A 25,891-nucleotide genomic window follows, 5' to 3' on the forward strand; every position below is an offset into this window, starting at 1 on the left:
TTTTTATCAAGAAATCAAATTGTGACAAGCACAGATACTTTTTACTTACTCTGTGGCTTAAATAGGCTTTGCAGGGTATTTTTCGAAAGTAAGATGAAATATTTGCGGCGAAAAAAAGATTAGATTCTTGCCGTTCGTTTCATTATAGACAAAAGTTAAAGAAACTAGAAATTGTCGAAACAGCTTTGTAACGTTTATATAAAGCAAATGCATTCACAAAATGCTAATGTACTCTTTAATGGTGTGGAACACTAGGCTGAAGGCTGCAACAAGGCGTTATATAATGTTTCTTCACCAATAATAACGAGCACCTTCTGAGAATTACCTTTTTATTAACAACCGCATTTATATATATACATATATATATATATATATATATATATATATATATATATATATATATATATATATATATATATATATATATATATATATATATATATATATATATATATATATATATATATATATATATATATATATATATATATATATATATATATATATAGGTTAGAGTTAAGAGTTAAGAGTTAAGCAATAAAAGCAAAAAAGTGCTCTTTTTCACAACTAGCCTTTATTTATTCTTATGCTTCAAGCTTTCGCCCAGGATTGTAGGCTTCATCTGAAATATTGAAATATTTTTTAAATATAACATTGTCAAATCAAGCATGAGAGAAAAAAAGAACACAAAACTGTTTTAATATTCAAGTTATAAATCTATTGGTACTTACAGAATGTGCAGTTAATTTAAACTCTAAATTATCATAAACACTTTCAAAAAGGCCACAGAAGTGACTGCAAAAACAAACCTAACTCAACGAGTTTGAGCAAACACGTGAATGAGACGGAACACAAGGTTTCCTACGATGAGGTTTCTGTTCTGAACGTAGAGTCTAGTTTATTCAAGCGTAAATTCCTTGAAACGTGTTATATTTATAACTCTGACAACAGCATAAATCTAAAAAAAGATGTAGAGGGGTTGAGCGTTATTGAAATTTATTTATTTAGTCAAAATATTACAAAAAAGAACAAATTACCATCTTTTTATACAACAAAAGTATAGTGTTATTGTTGAATTTTGCCAGTCACTTTTTATTACTCCTTATGTAACTATAATATTAAGTCTAATTCCATGCGTAGTGATTTCAATTGTCTCAGGTTGGTAGTGCGATTGGTAGCGTTTAATTACTAATCGTTATCCCCCTCTACTGATATGTCATTCTTACTTAGAAATGAAATTGTTGTTAACACGCGTTGATATTTTAAAGAAACATAAACTTTTTTGAATCTGTGATCATCCCCCTTTGGGTTGTTGTTGTGTCTGTCTGTTAGTTTAAACTAATCTTGAACGTGTGTATTTTTAAATAATAAAGAAAAATTTTTAATGTTGACATGCCGGCAATTTAGAGTTTGAATTAACTGCACATTCTGTAAGTACTAATACATTTATAACTGGAATATTAAAATAGTTTTGTGTTCTTTTTTTTCTCGTGCTTGATTTGACAATGTTATATTTAAAAAATATTTCCTAAGTATCAAAATGTAATAGAATGTTTTTCCATAAATTTTAGTCTTCCTGATGAAGCCTATAATCCTGGGCGAAAGCTTGAAGCATAAGAGTAAAGGCTAGTTGTGAAAAAGAGCACTTAAGATATTTTATTATATATATATATATATATATATATATATATATATATATATATATATATATATATATATATATATATATATATATATATATATATATATATATATATATATATATATATATATATATATATATATTCCGGGATATCATACTTTCGTTTGTTGAACTCCGATTGGAATCCTGCAAACGTTTTATATACATGCTTATACATGCACGAACCGGGGCTCGAATTACTATTCACGTTTATTCGTATCGTAAACATAATTCCTTTAAAGTTTTCTCGTCCAAATATGGAAACCGTAAACTTTGCGTTTTGCGTTCTTGAAAAGATTGCAGCCTCTTTACGAGAGTGTATACGGCTCGTGGTTTTTTGATTCCACGCCTTTTCAAGTTCGCGGTTGGAATGGAGATCTGGGTTGCGCGATACGTAGACTCATTAGAGAGGAGACTACTTATTGGCCAAGCGCTGCGTGTGATTCTTTTGCCGTTTTGTCAGCGAAAGTATGCGCTATCCGGTGGTCGGTTGAAAACGCAGCGGGCTTATCACCGAAATCTCTCGGTCTCTATACGGATAAGGCTCCGCAATCAAAAAGATTTGCGTTAAATATGCCCGATGGTCCGCGGGCAAGATGGCGGATGCGTTTTTTTCGCGGCTTATAGCGGTGTTTAGATTAGTTCGATTTTCGAAAATATTCATAAAATTTCGTTCAATTATAATAAAACGATTAAAGTTTCAATAAATTAAAAGCACCTGATATGCCGAAATTTTACAAACGCCTCAAAAATTAACTAGAAACTAAAATTGATTTTTGCAAAAGCGTTTCAACACACAAGGGTAGTCTGCTGTATAAACGTGGGGTCAAAAACTCGTCGTTCTGCTTATTTTTCTAAATGAGTGGAGGCGATTGAATTACACTACCCCTGTCATTCTTCTTAATTAAATTTTAAGAAAAACTAACGCAATGGCATGGACAAAATTAATTTGGATGGACCACTTTATTATAACTTTTTTTGTCTCTTACAACGTTCTTCTCAATCTCTTGGTTTAAGAACTTGAACCTTCTGTACGTTGTATGAATATAACCATTGTTCTTTTAATATCCTCCGTCATGCATCACTTCTAATTCTGGTGCAAGTTTCCTGGTACTTGTGTCCGGTTGGCCTTCAATATTATTTAGCACAGCAATTTCCATTCCTTTTTTTGGAACCTTCAAACTCATGTAGCCTCTGATGAACAGGCTGTGATGAGAAGGTCTACGATTAGGATACGCTGGTGTATTCGGACGACAAGCTTGCATGGAATTTCAGTTTGGACGTTAAATGCATATCTTACATTTCTGTATTGGTGTAATTAACCAATATTGAATTAAAACTCTAAATTATTGAATAAATTAATTGTATTTTGTATTAAATCTAACGGGGCAATGTCAAATGAAGCAATAATACGCATGAAGAAGTGACAGTAGTCAACAAGATTTAATAATTTTTTAGCTCGTTGTAAATCGCTTTACATTTAATTTTTTTATTCGGAAACTGGAAGGATTATGAAAAAATTGTATGTGTCAAAGGTCTCTAAATAAAACATAAAAAAAACATGTCATTGCCTAAATTATTCTTTAAATTTAGTTAAAAACATATGCGCAAAGTGTGTTTTTAATAATAACCCGTAAGTTTTATAACATTATAATTACTTTTTTTTTTCAAAGGAACTTCTACAGGCTACTGTAACACTGTTTATAAAACTTCTGAATTCCTCCTGCGTTAGATGTTGTTGAATCAAAATTGCTGACGCTTCGCCAATCAACCTGTTGGTTTCTTCAGAGTTTAACTGAAATATTTATATACATTTATTTTTCAACCATAATTGCAGCGCAATATCTCCCTACTGGTTGATTAGGTTGTCACCCAATGTTTGTATAACAGACTAACCTTTACTTTAAACATGAAATCGCAGGCTTAAGTTTTGAAACATCCAGTATATTTTATATGGTGCTTTAGAAACAACTCTGATTTCAAATAAGAAAAACAGAGTTTAATATAGTTTATCACTAATTCCAGCGCTTCATTCAATCCTCGAAACATTTTTTATGTTCAGTTTCCGGAATGTACTGAGATTTTTCCATTACTCTCATTGCTTTCCATTACTTGACTCGATTGTCACAGCGAGATAGATCGCACGCGTCTCACAACATCCAAATAATACTCTTTGTTTACTGTTTGGCCTTCTGGCAAAAAATAATGATGCCCCACACCCTTTTTATCCATGAAAACTGTGAAAATTGCATGCTTTTTTACTGAAAACGAGGTGTTCTTTTTTTCACTAGGCTCAGTAATGATAGGTTGAATGGATATGGTATTTTTCATGAAATTGAGATATTTTGGCACTAACTTTGCTGCTACACGGCGGATCAAGGGGTTATATTGCTTCGCTCCATGTATTCCGAAATATGCATGGTACTATACTTTCATCGTCATTCAACATATTGAAGAGTGGTTGTAACTTTGAAAATTTATTATTATCTTATATCTTTTCAGTATTTCATATCGATTTCTTCGCATAGTATTTGCTACCAATTCGTATTATACGTACCAGTCTCAACCTGCTGAAGTATGAACTATCTTGGTACTTGCAAATAATAATAATAATAACACCACTAACTGAACTTATATATATTTCAAATTTCAAAAAGTAAAAATATTAGGCATATACCACCTTATATAAAATTGCCTTAATTTTTAACGCTAAATATGACAGGATTCTAAAAATAGTTTAAAAAAAAAAGTTTTTTGCAGTTTTTTTAAATTTTATTTCTAATCTCATTTTTGGTGTACCCTGTATTAATAAGAATTGAAATTTCTTATGAAATCCGTTATTCGAGTCTTTTTTCTACAACAAAACCTACTCAAGTGAAACAATAAATGCTTCCGAATGAAGAAATTGGCAGATATTTTAAGTCTTGCATAAAATTAAAAATGTCTTAGATATAGGACTTAGATATAAGATATAGGACATACACAAAATATGTCTGCAAAAATTAAATAATAATAACACTTTTTACAAAACTTCTGGTTTCCTCCTGCGTCTGTTTTTCCTGAGTCGAACTTGCTGATCAGTTGGCTTCTTCAGAGCTTGACTGAAACTGGCTCGTATTTTACTCTGTACCTGCTTCTACATTGTTTGAGTGGGCAGGACTAAAAGAGGGCTATGCAGATTATGTTTGATGGCGGATTCCCATATTGGTGACAGGTAGAGACCTAAGTTGCGGTTAAAATTCGTCACAGGATAGGTCTGGAAATGTTCTGGGTTCTTGACCACGATGCAGAATGGAACTGCCTGGTCTATCTATTACACAGGATTCAAACCAACGTCCAAAAAATATTATTATTAAAACATCCTGCGTATTTCATCCGCATGAGCATCATCAGACATGCATAAACGTCAACTCAAATGCACACAGACACAAATTGGTGACATGTTTAACGTATAATAATAAAAATGTTTGATTTGTGTGTGAGTGTGTGTGTGAGTGTGTGTGCGTGTGTGTGTGTCTGTGCGCGCGCGTGCGTGTGTGTGTGTGTGTGTGTGTGTGTGTGTGTGTGTGGGTGGGTGTGTGTGTGTGTTTGTACGTATGTGTGTTTGAATCCTTAGTTCTATTATACATAACAGATTCTCTATCTAGTTGCTGTATTCCATCAATTGCGAACACCTTCTACAGCTAGTGTCCTACCTGGGACCGTTGTTGTTGTTTAAAGGCATCGGAGTTGGGATTCGAGGAGAAGCGACAGGGATCGGCGTGCCTCTACGCCTTATGACCAACTTCGAATCCATATTTGAGATCTGAAAAAATGCATCCAAATAAATATACGGGCCCCCTCTTTCACTAAAAAGAGATACCAAATAATATAAGGCATAAATGGCTTTCAAACCCCGGTTTTTAGAAATATTTTTAATGTTAACCATAGTTTTCTCTACATCTGCAAGGAAAGTGGTGGGGGTATCAGATAAACACGTCCAGTGAAAATCGTTAATCAACATTTTTATTCTGACCTAAGTTGTGAATAGAAGAACTTTACTTTACTCAAAAAAGTTGAATTTATTGATGCATCATGCATCATATTCATGCAATTATTCCTAATTTAATAAATAAAACCATAGTTTATTATTTAGGATGCACAAACAATAAAACAACATTTTGTCATTCATGTTTATTATTATTAATTAATTAATTAATAATTTTGTATTATTACTTGCATTAAAAATTAGTTTTATTCACTTGTTAAGACAATAATTACTTTTGGATTATTTAACGCGTCTTCTAGTTACTGGATTACAACGCACTTGTCTGGTTTAAATAAAAAAGTTTTAATGCAAATTTAAACTATTTAAAACTTCAGAAAGAGACCTTGACATGAGAATGAGATAAAAAGTGCGTAGTGACAATCTTGAAATGAATTATCTATGCCAATGCTATATACATTTTTTAAATTTTACTGCTAAAATAAGTTAAGAGTTAATACAATTAGTCGCCAATAATAATTGATTACTGACCGAGTCAGTGATTGAACTTTTAATCAAAAATTAATGAAAATGTAGAAGATATAGGGAAACTTGGTGCCTTCCAAGGTATAGTAAATAAAATAAAAAAGATAAATAATGACATTTATATTGTTTAAATATTATTTGGTAAATTCGAGATAATTAGACTTTAATAATAACGCGTAAAGTAGAGATGTTTCCCAAAATTTTACTTTTTGGTAAGTGTGTCCTTTTATTCGTATTCTAGGTTAGGGTAAATATATTGAGATGCGGTTCTAGAGGTAATCAATTGGCATCGTGGCACTCATATTGCGATTTATAGCCTAATTTCCCAAATCTCGTTTTTGTAAGTTTGCGTATCCTTGGTCTTATTGTGTGTAAATAATGCAGACATATATTTACATAATGTTCCATCATAAGCGCATTGGCAATATTATGGTCAACTATGAAATGGTAAATCATCCATCACTTTAGTACTTATTGTGTTCAAACGCCGTCATAGCCACCACTAACTGAACTTATATATATTTCAAATTTCAAAAAGTAAAAATATTAGGCATATATAAAATTGCCTTAATTTTTAACGCTAAATATGACAGGATTCTAAAAATAGGTAGTTTAAAAAAAAAGTTTTTTGCGGTTTTTTTAAATTTTATTTGTAATCTTATTTTTGGTGTACCCTGTATTAATAAGAATTGAAATTTCTTATGAAATCCGTTATTCGAGTCTTTTTTCTACAACAAAACCTACTCAAGTGAAACAATAAATGCTTCCGAATGAAGAAATTGGCAGATATTTTAAGTCTTGCATAAAATTAAAAATGTCTTAGATATAGGACTTAGATATAAGATATAGGACATACACAAAATATGTCTGCAAAAATGAAGTAATATACCCGGTGTTCCATTTAAAATAAGAAAGTTGATACTTCCCACGAAAAATGAAACACCCTCTATATACAACATTCAAATAAATTGAAGATTTGTAACACCCCAATTAACTTTTGTATTTAACTTTTGACTCCATCCCCTACAGTTTCTGAGATCAGGTAGTGTCCCAAGATAAACGGCCCACCCTATACATTCTAAAAAACCGCGGTTGCAGAAAAAAAATATATTACGAGAGGCTTTCGGCCTCCCATGACATCCACGAGGCAATAAATTTGTAAATAAAAAGTGGAACGTAATTGATATAGCTCGCTCGCCTTCATTACGCTTGTAAATAAACCGACTTGCCTTATTAATTTATGGTTTTGGGATTTGATTTTGTAGTCCGAAAACTTTTAACCACATTGCTTCGCGGAAAATCCTATAATAAATCTACAAGATTCCTAATCTGAACGTTATTGTCATTTAAATGTTAAAATAATAAAGCACTGTGCTAAGCAAGTGGAATATCTTTTCGATCCGTGCATTTTTAAAATCGACTTTCGTAATGCTTTAAAGATCAGCTGCGTAATCCCTATCTTGATTCATTAACTTTATCTTTAATTGCCCTAACTCGATAACTCTCATTGTTGGTAAACTGTTTGAACTAGTTCTGAAGCCTCATATTAATTATGACCTGGAATCTAATAATAAAAGCCTGTCCACTATGTCCCCTATAACTTTACTTCTTGACCGCGTTGTTTTGGGCCCTGAGCTATGCGACCTCAGCAAGATCTACGGCTGCGTTAATCACAAGATTCTACTAGAAAAAACAACTTTTTTTTTTACATCGAAACCAGTATGTCAGAACAAGTCGTGAAAATTGTGATATTAAAGAAGTGAATCATGGAGTCCCTCAGTGATGTGACATTCATATTATATATTAAGGACCTCCATTACTTTATGCTTTACGCAATTTCAGTGCACTCAGAGTAAATTGTTCAGTCGCTCCTTTAACCGCACAAAAACACATAACCCACATACTAGCCAACCACCATCCTCTACAGAGGATGAATATCTGTACTAGATTCTTACCACTGCAGTCATTCAAAAGGAAGGCAAATTATCATTCGGCCGGAATGGCTTTTTACTCCTCGGAGAAATATATGGCGGCAATCTAAAGTTGTTCAAAATGTTTGTCCATGTTTGCTTATTTTTATTATTATTTTGTTCCGCATCAGACGTATATAAACAAAATTTAATGAAATGAAATCTAATCTAAACTATTCTCATCACGAAAGATGATGATGACAATTAAACTGATTTACTCAGTTTAATTGTTAAACTCTTGTCACTTTTTCTTATTTGTCACTTTTGATAATAAGAAACACTTTTGGAATTTCGAAAAATGAAATTAAGTCGGTACAACAAAGAATATATAAAATAAATTACTCTTATTTCAGTCTACTAACATAAGCAGAATGGATTAAAAATTAGGATTTTGGTATAAAATTACTGGGAAAAGTATTGAATCTATCTCTATTTCTGTATCGCTATTTATACAGGGTTATTCAGGGTAAGTGTCCTACTGGACGTCTATGGAGAATGACTTACGGTAAAAACCTGAAATCTTGGCTACTTATGTAACCGAATATGAGCTACCTATGTGCAATATTTTTGGCCATGCGGTGTTGCTAGATATACTCTTAACATATATCAACTTTCAGTTTTTAAATTGAACACCCTGTATATCATTACATTGTTAGATACTGTGAAATATTCTAGAACTTTTTTATGTAACATGTACTATACCTATCTTGAACATTTTCGAAGATAAAAAATTCTTTTTAAAAAATTTGGCAACAAACAACCCGATATAAAATAATAATTTTTTTCGCAACCCGTACAGCTAAACACTTGAATTTTTGACTGCAGTTCCCTATTAAATTGCTTTATCATAATATAGAATGGGAATTAACTTATCGGATACAGGGCGTTCATAAGATAACGCCCAATTGGCAAAGATATTAAAATCCATGTACCATCGGAATTTTAAATGGAACGCCCCATATTTTATATTGGCACGTAAATGAGCAATTCATTTTCCATTTAAAAGTACCAAACTGTGGTATCTCTATTTTCACTAGTTTTCGAGTTATAAGCAAAAAAAACAAACAAAATAATACAATTAAAGAGAATTAATTAATTAATCTGGGTAGCAGGCTCTGGGCCCCCATGGTGACGTTTTGTAAACAAATTTGTCTTTGACATTAATAAGCTTAATATTCTGTTATTAGCGTATTCAAATGAGTAATTGAAACAGTGAAGCTGGAAAAATACATATGCCAACCAAAAGTTTAATATTCATAGAAACAAAACGAATGTTAACGACTAATAAACGGTTTTAAGTTGTTTTTAGTTACATTTCTAGATATTATGCTTGAAATGACCTCCGCTTGTTCTGAGACATCCGTGAATTGAATTCATAATATTGAAAACTGTTGCCATTTAAAATTCGTTTGGATCAAGTTGTTGAAAAGTCTGTTGGAAACGGCTTTCCAAATCTTCTATTGTTTCAACTGGAGTTTTACACTCTTTTTTTAATAGCCCCCAACCTGTGTAATATCTGGCGAACTCGGTGGCCCATTCCATGGACCTAAACGCCCCTATATAATGCAATTAAAGCGAATTAAAGTAATCACATTTCGAAAATTGAACTGAGGTGGCTTTTACTTGATGAAAATCCATTTATCAAAATAAATAAGAACTAAAAGTTCAGATTTTCACGAAATTATATATTTTTACATGACAATTGTTTCGACAACATCTTAGTTTGCTTTGTTGGAACGGACAGACAATTGAATTCTTTTTTAAATTACATAAACTCATTACATAATCGTATAAAATTCGCTATCGAGATTGAACAGGATAACTCTATTAATTTTTTAGACTTGACTATTACAAAAATGCAAAACAAATTAGATTTTTCCATTTATCATAAAGCTTCACACACGGGCACAATCATACATAACAGCTCAAATCACCCTTATACAAACAAAATGACTGCATTTCACTCTTTTATACACAGACTTCTTAATACGCCACTCTCAACAGAAAATTACAACAAAGAACTTAATATCATTAAACAACGACGGCTACAATCCGTCCGTTATAAATAAAATTATAAATAAAAAACAAATCCAGACAAGAGTAAACTCTATTTATCCTAAACCTAATACAGAACACGAACAATTTAAAACAATTACATACATAGGAGAAGATTTGTCAAAATGTGGTTTAAAAATAGCTTTCAGAACTAATAACGCAATAGGAAAAATTTTAAAAAACAATAAAACGAAATGTCCAAAATCTAAAAATCAGGTGTCTACAGGTTGAAATGCGGATCTTGTCCTAAAATTTATATTGGACAAACAAGTAGATCATTCAAGAGACTCATTAACGAACATAAAAGAGCGTTTAAAAACAATAGTCTAGATTCAAATAATGCTACACACTTAAACACAGAAAAACACATTCTTGACGACAATTTTGATATTTTACATACAGCTACAAAAAGTAGAAAATTAAATTTATTGGAAGCCATAGAGATTAACAAAACGAGACATTCTAATGTATTGCTTAACGATCAGTTAGATTTAAATACCTCTTTATTGAACTTAAATTCTGACAACGTTAATTAAGCTTTTATCGTCATTTTTCGGTATATATAGTAGCAGGTAGTCCGTAAATATTACATTTCATAAAGACAAACAATTGTCATGTAAAAATATATAATTTCGTGAAAATCTGAACTTTTAGTTCTTATTTATTTTGATTTTAATCACATTTCATCTGGGTAGCAGGCTCTGGCCAGTCATGATGATGTTTTGTAAACAAATTTGTCTTTGACCTTAACAAGCTTAATATTCTATTTATCAAGTTTTGAAACATTATTGCATGTTCTGAACTTCCTCTATTTGTGAAATGAGTCGGGGCTCCATCCAGTTGACACCAACATCTTGTAATGCTAAGATATTTTTCCTCGTTGTAGATACAATAATCTATTTTATTACCATCATCAAACAAAACATATTGAAACTAAATATATGTTGAAATCGCTTTTCTACTACAAATTTTATGATTATTCCTTCTGTTAAAAATACCCTCCCGCGAAAATTTTGACCCGTCAGTCCAAATAATTCAAATAAATATAAAAACAACACAAACAAAATTAAGAATACACGAACGACTCAAAAAGCAAAATAAATCAAATAAAGCATAGATATAAGGAAAATAAAAACAATTTTTAAAAACCGGCGACTTCATTAAAACCTTTTATTTAATCCCACGATTGTAATTTTATTATAAATATGGAGGTTTAGACGTATCTGGTGGTACTCGTAACATAGTTATTTTAAATCCATACAAACTGCGTGAGGCGGCAGTAAAAATAAGCACGTTTAATTTCAAGAACTGTTGATATGGGTTGTCCGTGTAAAAGCAATATAAATGATACACAACGTCCTAGCGCTAATAAATAAGTACGTTGGAACGAGACCAGTGGCGCCAGATGAAATTTCCAAACCCCAAACTAAGCAGAAATTTACATCACGTCAGGCTTTTTGTTCGTTGACATTTGAATGCAATTAGCATCAACCTTCACCTTCATTACGCCCTTAGTATTACATGGACCATTGTCAATACAACATAAACTAATTTTATAGGTTATTTCAGAAAATTGTCGGCTTGGTTTTTTGAATACGCTAAGGTCTTATCGCAAGCCTGCATTTGCAATTACGGGTGTCATTTTTTTGTCAAAGTTGTTTGATAAATTTCTGTACTATCAGCATAGGCAGGACCTTCATATCTCTAGAACGTCTTATAACCCATAAGCATAGGCAAACTTTAAGAAAAAAAACATTCTTTTTTCTGAATCCGAAACAAATAAATAGGTTTTGTTGTCATTTTTGACCACTTACCTGAGATATTGCCCCTCATTCTTCTTCAGATATACACACAAAAATGAAGCTTGAGCAAGCAATGAGGACGAAAATAATTAAAAAAATATTAAGCAGTAGCGAAGAGAACAGAAGAAATCTTAGTCGAATGCGTTGATTAATATTAAAAATTAATAATCTGCTAATAACATAATAGATGTATATAGATGCCTGAATGTGGCAAGACGAAAGTATAACCAGTGCTCGCAAAGCATTCGTGGAAGCGTTGTCAGTTGATATTAAACTGTCAGTAAAAGGAAAGAGACTAATAGTTGATCGATATCGGAAGCTAAGACGGAATTAAAAAGATGTTTCCGAAGACATATCGCAAGTTATTATTGGAGATGCATTGTGAATACTAGAACTTCTTCTGGCAGAATAGAAATTATGAACTGGGTATTCACCAAAAGCAGGAACTATTATAAACAGAAAATCTACACAAAGGTCGTTTAACGCCGTAGAAGATGTGGCACAAAACCATGTTGTAAGTGTATTGCGCACATCCATTGCTGTTTACGTCATAGATCTTATATGAGCGATTTCTAACAAGAACACTAAATTCAAAATGAATGAACTTAAGCTGGTGTTTGATGAAGTTATAGAAAAAATGACACCAGAAAATTGAGAAAAAGTAGTCATTACAGAAGAGGAGAAAACGAGTTGACTAATTAATGTTGATGAAGAATATTATAATTTTTATTTACTTAATTTCTGTATAATATATTTTTATATAATGTTTATTATAAAAATAAGGGTACCAAATTCTATGCACATAATTCCTAATTTTTATTCTTGTTACAATAACATTATTTTCTTACCGGCACGCTTTCGGCACACTATTTTTAGTGTTGGTAAACAGGCGAAATTTATAAATTTTGCGGCAATGAATCTGGCTTAAGTATTCTTTAGATCACTCTACACTTTTTTAAAATATACTATAACAGAAAACAGTTTTGAAGAAGCAACCTTACAAAACTATCAGCAATGAAAATGACTTACAGTAATAAGAAAACAGTTATATAGAAGAGAGCAATTTTACATCATGACCTACATCTTTTGAAAATATATTATAATAAGAAAATATTTTTAAAGAAGCGGGCAACCTTAGAAAAGAAAACTTACAAAATTGCTTTGCAATCTTGGATTTTATTTTCAAAATAATTATATAATTACTTCGAATTGTCGGCGCCACTGCATATTAAGCACGATCGTGCCGCTTGGGTGGCATTAAATGCCCCGACGAATAACAATACAACAATAGTCCCTGTTATGAAACGTTTTCTAATAGACGCAACAAGAAATTATAAAGCCCTTCGAGAAAACTATATCTCAAAGTAAACATTTCGAACGTTTAAATTGATAATATCGATGTTTCAGGTGACGCAGAGCGGGAACTACTTCTGAACTGTAAATTTAAGCGACCTTTCCAGTAGTCCGACAAAGTAAAACAAAACAGAGAAACCGAGTACGACAAAGATCCGATGGCCATCAAAGAACGGTTCCAAACTTCGTTTCGTCGAACAGAGTGATAAATTATCTCCCACGAACCTTTTATTAAACCCTGTAGGACGAATTTAATAATAATAATAAAATCTGTAAATATATTGGGTTGTTCGGAAAGTCATTTCGTTTTTTTTTGGGGAACATGAAATACAGTTTTCGTATAATGAATAAATATTTTATTAAATTATATATTGGCCATTCTGGTCCAACACCTTTTGCCATCTTTCTGGCAGTAACATAATTCCCCTCTCATAAAAGTTTTGGTCCTTGCTGGCAAAAAACTGGTTCAGGTGGTTTTTGACATCTTCATTTGAGGTAAAGGTTTTGCCATCCAAAAAATCTTGCAGGGACCGGAACAAATAGTAGTCGGAAGGCGCCAGATCTGGATGTTGCAGTACGTCCCATTCAAGCTGTAAAAGTTTTTGGAGAGTGACCAAACTTGTGTGAGGTCTCGCATTATCCTGGTGGAACACTACACCCTTCCTGTTGATTAATTCGGGCCTCTTCTCTTTAAGTGAATCATTCAATTTGTCCAATTGATGACAATAGACTTCTGAATTAATCGTTGTATTGTCCGGCAAAAGCTCAAAAAAAACGATTCGTTTGACATCCCACCAAACGGAGAGGTTCACCTTTTTTTGGTGAATGTTGGCTTTTGACACGCTTTGAGCCGGTTCATCTTTTCTGCTCCATGACCTCATTGTTGTATACAACCCATTTTTCGTCCCCAGTAATAATCCGCTTCAAAAATGGATCATTTTCTTGACTTTTGAGGAGCGAATCACACACGTCAACGCGACGACACAAATTTCGCTCCGTAAGGACATGGGGCACTCACACATCGAGCTTCGAGGTTAAGCCCATGCCTTTCAAATGGCCATAAACAGTCGAATTCGACAAATTTAATCTCTCACCGATCTCTCGTGTGGTTATTCGCCGATTTGCATCAACTAATGCCTTTATCGCATCTTTGTCAGCTTCGACCGGCCTTCCAGACCGTGGTGCATCTTCGACATCAAAATTGCCGGATCGAAATTTTGCAAACCAGTTCTGGCACTGGCGTACTGTTAACACGCCTTCTCCATACACATCCGTCAATTTTATTCTCGCTTGGACAGCATTTTTACCTTTTCTGAAGTAAAAAAGTAAAATATGACGAAAATGCTGCTTATTGCTCTCCATATTTAAAAGGGCACCAACCAAAAACTACTGCGTAGAATTAATAGAACTTTTTCACACACAAGCCTTGCAATATCAGCTCTCAAGACATATAATGGTTATGCGGCTTAAGTGTGAAGTTGGTTTCGAAAAAACGTAATTAAGTCCTCTGACGGGAAAAAACGAAATGACTTTCCGAACAACCTTATATAAAGGTGCCGTTTTCGCAATACCAAGCTATATATTTTGTCAAACGAAATTTTGAATTTCCCTAGTCAATTTTTTTTGGAAAATGCTGCATTTGCTATCTTTCGATTTTGAACTTCGTGATTTTAACAATCTAAAAATCTTCGAAAGAATATCATCTTATAGTAGTTTCAAATAAGTTTTGCGTTTATGTCCATTTGTGGTAGTTTTTCTAACGTTAATTTTAAGTAATGGAGATATTTTTAAGAGAGACTTAAATAATATCATAAACATATAAAAAAAATACATTTTTCACAACAACACCTCTAGTTTTTCTTAACATTATAAAGAGTTAAAAGTTACACATCCATATTTCAAAGATTTTTTTGGTTGCATTATATTACCAGAAAATCATCAACTGCTAAGTCATTCTTTGCTCCAGATAAATTATTACAATATACACAATTACAGTCAAGCAGTGCAAACTATACCTACTTGTTAGCTAGTTAATTTTAGAAATACGAATTGAAATTTGGGTATCTCAGTAAGGACAACCTGACAACGTTAACAATGACATTTTGGCAAATCTAGATTTAGATATTTTCTTAAAATGTCCATCAGATATGCAGTTTACAGACATCTTTTATATTAGTTTATTTAAAGACAATATTGACAAAAAAAATTAAAAATGAAAATTAGGACAGGTAATTGGAATGACGTATATGTACAAGATAACTTAGATAAAAGCACACTTTTAAAAAAATTCTAAAACAACAAATTTTCAAAATAAATAAGAACTAAAAGTTCAGAGTTTCACGAAATTATATATTTTGACAACACTGTGTCTTTTATCGAAACAATTGTCATGTCAAAATATATAATTTCGTGAAAATCTGAACTTTTAGTTCTTACTTATTTTGATAAATATATTTTCATCAAGTAAAAGCCACCTCAGTTCAACAGTAAATTTTGTCACATCGAATCTAATATTTTATCAAAACAGCAATATGGTTTTAGGCAGATAAGATCGACCGAGGATGCAGTGGCCAATTTTTCTTCAATTGTATACGATGGATTAAGCCAAAGTATCCCATCAATTTGCATCCTCGTTGATCTTGTAAAAGCATTTGGTACTGTTTCTTACTCATTGCTGATCAAAAAATTGGAAAATATTGGTTTTTCTGCAGCAGATTTAGAATTGCAAAAAAGTAATATTTGTCATAGAAGACAATCTGCCCCCCTGCCCATTCTTTCTTATTATTGTATGCATAAAATGATTAAATAACAACAAACTACAATTCACAAAAACTGTTTTAATGACTTTTTAAGTATCTTGTAGAAACTCTTGATAGTCATTTGAGGTGGGACCACCACTCCGAATATATCACAAATGAATTTAGATCAGTTACACTAATTTTTAGATTTTGAAAGTACGACTAGTGATTCCGGGAAAAGGTAATGAATGGAAGTAGTAATAAAAATTTGCTTCCCAGCCTAGTTTGGATTGGAAACCTCGATGTCGCCAGTGAAATTAAGCAAAACCAATTATTATTTATTAGGACAAACACCTAACTGTATTTAAGGTAAGTAGCTGCAAAAATTTAAAAACATGCTTTCCACATTTTTAGTTTTACTGGCGCATTCAGCATTTTCTTTAGAAGGACGAGAAGTAAGGACGAGACGTGAACTGGAATATAGCGGACCTGAGACTAATTACTATCCCTATATGCCCATTATTTGGTACCTTTCAAAATTACGTCAATTGGATTTGGAGTAAATCTAGCCTGTAACAAGTTGACGGACATTGAGTGTTAGGTTTTCGGAGAACGAAATATGAGAACTTTTTGAAACATGGTTTCCCCCTATAAGAATTATAAGAAATTATTAAGAATTTCATTTTTTTTTAAATGGAGCACCCTATTTTTTTTCAAATTCGGATCTTTTAAAACGTTTTAAATAACTTTAGTTAATATTTACCTATAAATTATTTTTGCGGTAATCGTAAAAAAATATATATATTTGGATTTACGAATGTGGCAAAGCTAAAAATTATTTTATTTTTCATGATTTGTTCAATGCGTGAGTGTAAAAATTTCGTATGATTAGCAGAGCATAGATAGCAGATATATTAAACAGAATGTGAGAAAGTATCCTCTAGGTGGTCTATGGTTTCTATAGTGGTCCGCAGGAGCACGACAGAAAAATAACAGGATTTTTTTGTATGTCTGGAAATACCATCGAAGTGATTTCGAGATCTTGTTTTCGTATCTACATACTTACATAATTTATGAGTAATTAGGGACCAAATCCATAATTAGTATTGTTTTTTCTTTGCTTTTTCTTTTTCTAATAGTATCCCCGGGAAGTATTGAGTAAGTATGGTCTATTTTCCACCTGCGAGGTTATTCTTGTGGACTGAAAACTGTATTTATTTTTTTTGTGGGATGCATTGGACTTGTCTTATTAGGATGAATAACGACCTACGTATCTACCCTGGATAATTGCATAGGCATAATCTCCAAAACTCATTTTATAACATTAAAGTCTGAAAAGATTTAGCTCACTGAACGACTCTTCAGACAGATAAACAAAGGAGAGTAGTAGAGTTTCTAAGAATTTATCTTAGGAGATTAAAGATCTCTATCTTCGAAAATAATCTACTTAATCGGCCCAAAGTGTTATATTCCTACATTAGGGAGTATGTATTTTCTAGGATGTCACTCTCTGTCATTAGAAATACTTTGTGAGAGATCTCCTATGATCAGGACTCTATTTCATTTGTATCATATTTTGATAGTGTTTTTGCCGATGAAATCGCTAATCTACCATCTCACTATGACGATCCTGTGAATCTAAATTTCTAAAAAATACACCTTATGACGACTGTCTCAAAATATTTAGCCTGCCTTATTAAATTAACGTTGGCAGCGGGTGGATGTTATCTCGCATGATCAGTGTTAATCTATGCCTTTTGGGCTCTGAAGTAATGATGAAAGCCTACGTGGTCATTTATTTAATATAAGCAACGAACAATTCAAGACATCACACCTCCAGCATTTGCTAAGTAACTGGACAATCGAACATTGGAACAGTCTACCCGATGATTTGTGTGCTCCGCACTTCCCTGTGTTTAAATGTCGCTTGGACAGTATTTTTACTTAACAGCATTAACTAAATACTGCATGGAATTTTCATGGTACTATCAACATGCATAACAGCTTCTCCTCTGCACATTATAGTTTGCAATAATAATAATAATAATAATAATAATAATAATAATAATAAATAATAATAATAATAATAATAATAATAATAATAATAATAACATGCTTATGCTCAATGCGGGTGATAAATCCATCAACGCTGGGGAAATAAACATCAGTCGGGGTATCTTCCAAGGAGATTCACTCAGCCCCCTGTGGTTCTGCCTGGCTCTCTGCCCCTTGACTGGGATGCTTAACAACCAAAGAAAAGGGGTCAAAATAGCAGAATGCGACAAACCAATATCACATCTTTGGTATATGGACGACCTCAAGCTCTTCGCCGATTCCAGGAAGCATCTAGAGGATTTACTTACATGGGTTGGTCAGTTCAGCAACGATATCAAGATGAAATTCGGGCTAAGTAAGTGTAAGATAAGCTTTATTGAAAAGGGCAAAGTTATACAGCATGAAGGGTTTGTGGTAGGCTCGCAAGGCCTTATTGCCAGCATGGACGAGACAGAAAGATACAAGTATCTTGGGTATGCGCAAGCTTTGGGAATAGATCATCACAGGACCAAGGAACCAACAAGAACCATTTGCCTTCGGAGATTAATAGCTATCCTAAAATCACGACTCTCTGCTAAGAACATGTCAAAAGCTATAAGTACATATGCTGTTTCAATACTTACCTATAGTTTCGGAGTTGTGCGCTGGAAGGAGACGGAATTGAGGGAGATCGACGTCATCACGAGGACAGAATGCCGTAAGAACCGCGTACACCACCCAAGATCCAGTTTGGAGAGATTTCACCTACCTCGGTCGCAGGGAGGGAGAGGTATAATAAGCGCCCACACTTCGCACTGTAAGCAAATTGATAGCCTCGGAAAATATTTTATCGGGAAGACCGGTAGCAGCATGATTCACCGTGGGATTGTTCGTGTTGATCGACATTTGACCCCGCTTCATTTAGCGGATAGTGTATTCGACCCGTCCTTGACAATGACAACCGTAGCCCAGTCTAAGCCACACTGGAGAGGAAAAGCGCTGCACGGTCGGTACCTAGCGATGATTGAGGGTGGCCGAATGGATACCGTCGCCTCTACGGCTTTTCTGCGTTCGGGCGGTTTGTTCCCCGAGACTGAGGGAACTCATGGCTACAAGATCATACAGAAGCCGAATACTTAAACAAAATGTGAAGAGTGTGGTGTGCCGTATTTGCAGAAAGGTAGAGGAAAGTTTGGACCATCTAATGGCAGGATGTGAAGTATTAGTTTATAAGGCTTACCTCGACAGACACAACCAAGTCGCTAAAATAATCCACCAAGATCACATTCCGGATATAGCCTTGGAATTAAAAGATAAAAAAAAGCTTTCATCATAGACGTGGCTATACCATTGCCTAGCAATATATCGAGGAAGTATACTGAGAAAATCAATAAATACTTGCCACTAGCGGATGAAATAAAAAAAATGTGGAGGCTACAGTCAGTGCGAATAATAGCAATTGTTGTCGGGGTGACGGGCAAGATCCCAAAAAGCTTACACGAAGGACATGAAACCCTGAGTTTTGGAAACCAAAGACTTTATATCCCTATGCAAAAGGCAGTGCTTCTGGGCACATGTAGAATAGTGCGCAGGGTTCTTGGAGATATCTGAAATCGAATATTGTTGCTCAAGTTCAGCCATCTTGTCTAAGGACCGATGTTGAATATATTGACCGGAGTAATCTGAGATTATGGGAAAATAATAATAATAATAATAATAATAAAGAATAATAAATAATAACAATACAAATAATAAATAGAAGAAGCGTTTCGTAAGCGAGTGAACTGTCTATCCTATAGTTGCCAATAATCGGTTCAGTACTTCTAAAGTAAATAATATTTTGCAAATTTTCCATTAAAATGTCTATTTACGACAAAAGCAACGCAAACAAGATGACCTGCGATTTTTAATCAGTAGCGTGCGACTGCGGTCCCAGGTTTGCTTTCTTTTTACTTTTCAATTTGCAACAAATGCATGCTCCAGTGATTGATTCGTTTATGACGTGTCTAAACGCGAGGCGAATGAGGCAAGATTACCGCACGTAAAACAAAAAGGTTTCCGCGATATCATCCTCCTTCCATCAGTTCAAAAAAATAACTCTATTAAAAAATAGCACGAGGAATAAAATGTGGATTAATGAATATTTTATATATAATTCTATATAATTTTGTCAGGGATGATAATAATAATAATAAAAACAATAATATAACATTCTGGGATGGGAGGGTATGTGGTCCGGTGTGGGGAGGGTATTTGGTGTTACTTATCTTCTTCCCAAATCCGATCAAAGCCAAAACAAATACAATTAATTCAGCAATATGTGAGAAGTTATACGCATATCTAGGAATGAACAACATTGTCACTGAAGAACAGAAAGGGACTAAAAGGAAAATTATGGGCTACAAGGAGCACATAATAATCGAACAAATAGGAAAGAAAAACGGAAATTCAGAATACCAGGAATTGGACTCAGTGCCTCATAGTTGGTTAATTAAAACCTGTCATGATCGCCTTTTTATAAAATACTATGAGTAAATGCAAAACTAAATTAAGAATCAGCATAAACCATGCAGAACTAGAAATTGACTTATTAAATATCAGAGGAGGAATTTTTCAGCAATATGGTTCTGTATGTGTTTGAAACATCTGTCTACCATCAAAGCAAATCGAAACGCAAAAACTATAAGCCATCTTTATGGAAGATTTAAAACTATATGCCGCTTGCAAAAAACATCTAGATTCAAACTTAAAACTCATCCACCTGTGAAGCACGCATATCGGAATGTCGTTTGGTATGAAGAAATGCCAAACTGTATTAGTTAAAAAGGGAAAGCTAAAAGATGGAGAACCTATCGAACTAGAATAAATCAAATTTATTTACCCTATGGTGGAGCAACCATACAAGTACTTTCTACAGACTAGAACATAAACAATAAAAGTCACATTGAGCAAAGAGTTTGAAAAACGTCTGTACAACCTTTTAAAAGGAAGCTTAACTAAAGAAGTCTTCTCTCCCTCTTCAATACTCTTTTGGAATAGTTAGACATAAACAGATCTTGAAGCAATAAACAGAAAGATTAGAACAGAATTTGGAAAATACACAAAACACAATCCAAAAGCGTTAGTTGAAATACTAAATTTTCCAAGAGAAACAGGAGTAAGAGGGATACAAAAAGTGCTGTGGACGCCTGCAGTCAACATATATAGGTTAAAGAAAATTTTTCCATTACCAAAACAGCGAACTTCATCAAGCCAAAGTGAGAGCGGATACATAATATACACCTCAAAACTTAAGCGGGGAAAATTTTATGTCACTTGATACAAATAAGAACTAAAAGTTCAAATGTTCACGACATTATATATTTGTACATGACAATTGTTTCGACAACACGGTGTCTTTATCAAATTTAATATGACAGACGTAACAGTAAGACACGAGGCCGGACAAATATAATGAAAAACTGAAACAAATGTACTGACCTAAAGAGAGAATTAAAAGATCTGTGCAATCTCGAAGCAGTCAAGATCATTGCGGTTGTTTTGTCCAAAGAAACTAAGCACTTCTCTCAAGGACATTGATATTCCCAAGTCGACCGATCGAACGAGGCAAAAGTCTGTAGTCCTGGATGCGACAAACAGCGTAAGGTCATTTCTAGAATAGAGACATGGACGAAAGTCCTGCCGTTAAGGCCGATTACCCCTGAACCACAATAATAATAATAATAATAATAATAAAAATAATAATAATAATATTAATAAAAATAATAATAATAACAATAACAATAATAATAGAGAGGTTGCCTTGGTGGATAAAAACGCCACGCCGTTAAAGCTTGCCGATAGGCAGTACAACCCTTTACAAAAAATTGAGTCACAGACAGAAAAACTCCATAGACGACGTGATAAGGCACTTCGTGGGAAATATAGTAGCCATGGAATATGATGTTGTCGATAAAGTTCCCTTCACTTCTTATTTGCGATCCAGCAACTTATTCCCGAAAACCGAAGGTTTTATTTTGTCAATACAAGATTAGATTATTGCCATAAGACTATACTAGCGTAATATATTTTTTCTACTCCCGTCTGTAAAATACATAATTACCCACCGATCTAGCGTGCGGGAAGCGTCACTTTACGACGTCAGTTTCCTTTCCCACGAATCCGAGATACTTCGGACATTTCCGGGATTTTACCGCACAGATTTGGGAGCAATCGGATGTTTTCGGAGATATATCCCACGCTTTGAATTTTGACGTTTGTCAATTCTGACGGTCATGTCAGTGAATGTATTCGTGTTATTTTGCGAAAATGTACCCAAAAAATAACCCAAGAACTAACGTTCGGTAAACTTTTTAACTCACTCGTTCATTAAACACTCGCTCCGCTCGTGTCAAATAGACTCGTGAGTCAAATGCCGTTTACCGCACTTGTTGCATAGTATACTATTGTTCACGTTTCGAATATGTAAAGTGCCGTATATGCCACGTAAAGGACGAATATTTGGACCACAAGCAGGATGCTCTGCGATGGCGCCGAAAATGTATCTGAATAGGCATGACGAATGGGAAAAATTATACATCAAAAGCTCAGAGAGACCTACATGAGTCGACATGTCCCCACCTGTCTGTGAGGAGGAGAATATCAAATTATACTCGAATAGAAAAATTCTCACAGACCGTCCAATAAGGAATAAGATTCCCGACCTATTTTTAAGACCGATAAAAGAACCATCACAGACCATCATAGACGTTGCTCTACCGCTAGCAGTTAATACACAGAGAACACGTACGGAAAAAATAAATAAATACCTGCCATTGGCCGACGAGATCCAGCGCATGTGGAATATGGGCTCTCTAACGAGAGTCCCTATTATTGAAGGAGTAACGGGAAAATTGCCGAAGAGCTTGGGGAAGAAGCTGTGCTAAGTGTTTTAAGGATACGCCTTTAAATACCGGGAAGAATAATGTGCCAAAATAAATAATAATAATAATAATAAAAGCAATAATAATAATAATAATAATAATAATAATAATAATAATAATAATAATAATAAATGGACTTTAATAAAATTCAACAAAAAATATAGTGAGAAGTGACACAGCTGGCGAGATCTAGCAGCGCTACTCGACCTAACCACCGATACAATATAACAAATTCCAGAATATTAAGAATTTAACAAAAACATAAAAACAGCTTAAAAAAACTAACAAATAAAAATTGCACCGATTAAATATAAAAAAATTATATTAATAAAAATAGACAAAAAAAGACACTGGAAAAAAGCAAGGATAATATTTAAATACGATTAAAAGAAAAACAATAAAATAATTTAAATAAGTTCAGCGGTTCAGCCTCTCCTTAACCTCACCAACTCTTTTAATTTCTTTTTGATGATGAGATGATCATAGAACTGGTTACGGTACCGGATAGTCCTATTAGTCCTATTATGTATGTATTATGTACAAATTTTATACACAGATATGTACAAATGTAAAGAATACCTTCCAGACAAGATTTAACCACTAAGAATTTTGGAGTGCCGGCGTTATATGATTAAATTTACGCAAACCATAGCTGTATCTCAGGGAGGTATTTTGCAATTTTTGTAAGTTTCAGTAAGCTTCAGTGTCAGTTGGTCTTTCCGTCTAAAAGCTGACTAGTATACAACGCCCCCATATCCCAATAGGCAGAGTATGAGAGAGCCACACAATTTGAGTCTGATCTCAGTAGGTAAGTATTCTTTGACTTAATTCTGGAGATATCTCATAAAAATGTCAGTATTCTACACGAGTGTCCAAAGATTAAAAAGCTTAATCTTTTCGAAAAAATAGAAGGCACCAAGATCAAAAAAGTGCAGTCCTTGTTTGTGCTAATGACGTTTTAAATTTGGAGTGAACATTAATTTATTAATAATATAAGCTATAGATAACTCTTTATATAATTTTGCTTCAGTATAAGAAAAATATAATTCAAAGATATTGCAAAAGAAAACTTTCAATTTTTACACATTTAAAACTTTAACAACGCGTCATACCTACTCGAGCAGTGTAACAGCATGCGTTCGTCGGAGTAAACTTATTAAGTTTTAGATGGTTAGTTGGTCATTTCATTGATGAAAATTTAATGTTTAATATTATGTTTACAGAAATGCACTTTAATTTTGATTTCACAATTAATACGGCACTTTTGGATTATATTCATAGTAAAAGGACGCAGAAAGTTCAAAATTGCTGGCCTGAAGAATTGGTTCAGCGGCGTGTTCTGCAATTCTTCTAAAAGATAATTAATTACAATAGGCTTCATGAAAAACTAGCATATGGTATAGATGTTAATAACATAGGTATCCATCGAAAACATCTGTTAACTGTACCTCGGATGTGTCAACACCAAATCAGACCTCCAGACGCTGATAATCCCTTTTTGATTTTAAATGAATATGTTGCCATTTATTTGCTTTTCACTTTATTCACTAATGTTCCTTACAAAAAATCTTTCTTTTCTCTAGCTTTCTTAGCACTTATCGAAGGGGTATTTTCTAGGCTGTAAGGAGTATTCCCGATTTCAAAAAATCATTGAATAATGGTGTGAGCTATTGGGGAATACTTCATCCGAGTCCCTGCTTTCCCAGGTTTTAGTTCTTCTAAGACCTTCACGGTCTTTTAAGTTGTGAAGGGTATGGAGAATTCCATATTCTTAAAGTAGCCTTGTCTACATTATGTGGATTTTGAATATTTCTTGTTCTTTCTTCTTTCGGTGCCCAAGCATTCCAGTAGCTCGCCTGCAACTTCTGGGTCTCGACTAATATTGTAGTTTTCAAAGAGTTCGCAACATCCAGAGCTACATCCCGGGATGTAATTTCTTCCATAAGTCCTCTGGATGTGTTGTTTTAGCTAGACTACAGACGAGACCCACAAATTTGGGAAAGCTCTGTGAAATTGGAGCTATTCATTTAATGTTATGGCCCAGTTCGAATGAGAACTTTTCCTAATCGGTTTTACAAAAGTTCCAAAGTGGTTTCGGTAATAAGTCGATATTGGCAGCGCACACTAAAGAGTACAGGAGCCTGTTGGCTACGGGTAAAATATTGATGATAGTGTTGGTACCCTTCATTCACATTTATCGGTATTTACTGCATCCGTTCCTATTGTTCTGATAAATTTCCAGGCTTCTGATGAGCTCGTTCCTCCCAGGCTTCGGTTCAATTTTTTTTACCATATTCTTAAATCTGGTTTCTTCTCGTTTGTGGTTTTCTTTTTCATTTCGTGTCTTCTTGCTGTATTGCATGCTGGTTGCTTATTGTCTCCTTTAGTTCTACTCCATTACTCCAGTGAATGATATTGTTTCTGGTTTGCTGAATGTTTTCCTAAAACTTTTTTTGTGCTGCTTAGTTTAGAAGTTATATTGGGTGTGAGTAAAGATCGGTGGTTTCACTTGTCAAATATTTATTTGATCTCAACTAACTTCTTCGCCTTATCAATTATCAAATTGTTAGTTTCACTAATCAGCTTCTGGTTTAGCTCATCCAACTTTTTGCCTTATTTTATAAATACTTCTACTTACGTGTAGGGTATGAGCGCTTATCAACAGTTAAAAATCATTCAAAATTTAACCTTCAGACATAACTTTTTTATTATAATTATGATTGTTTTTCTACCGTTTATTACAGCACCCTAGCTGACGTCTTCTAAAACAGTCGATCGCGACATTTATTTCGGTGCAGAGGAACGTTCCAAATCCGAGACTAAAGC

At 33.6% G+C, this 25,891-nt stretch overlaps 1 protein-coding gene across 1 annotated transcript in view; it reads right to left on the reverse strand.

Annotated features, from left to right (window-relative positions):
• LOC132705356 (kinesin-like protein CG14535) overlaps window positions 1–8,249 on the reverse strand; it is a 577,250-nt gene extending 569,001 nt beyond the window's left edge. Inside the window, 2 exon segments of the mRNA XM_060675896.1 lie at window positions 5,377–5,486; window positions 8,147–8,249. Coding sequence (XP_060531879.1) covers window positions 5,377–5,486; window positions 8,147–8,158 — 122 coding nt within the window. The 5' untranslated portion in view covers window positions 8,159–8,249.
• Between the last annotated feature and the right edge of the window lie 17,642 nt (window positions 8,250–25,891).

This window comes from Cylas formicarius, unplaced genomic scaffold (assembly GCF_029955315.1).
Source record: "Cylas formicarius isolate icCylForm1 unplaced genomic scaffold, icCylForm1.1 PGA_scaffold_7__23_contigs__length_41026272, whole genome shotgun sequence".
Lineage (NCBI taxonomy): Eukaryota > Metazoa > Arthropoda > Insecta > Coleoptera > Brentidae > Cylas > Cylas formicarius.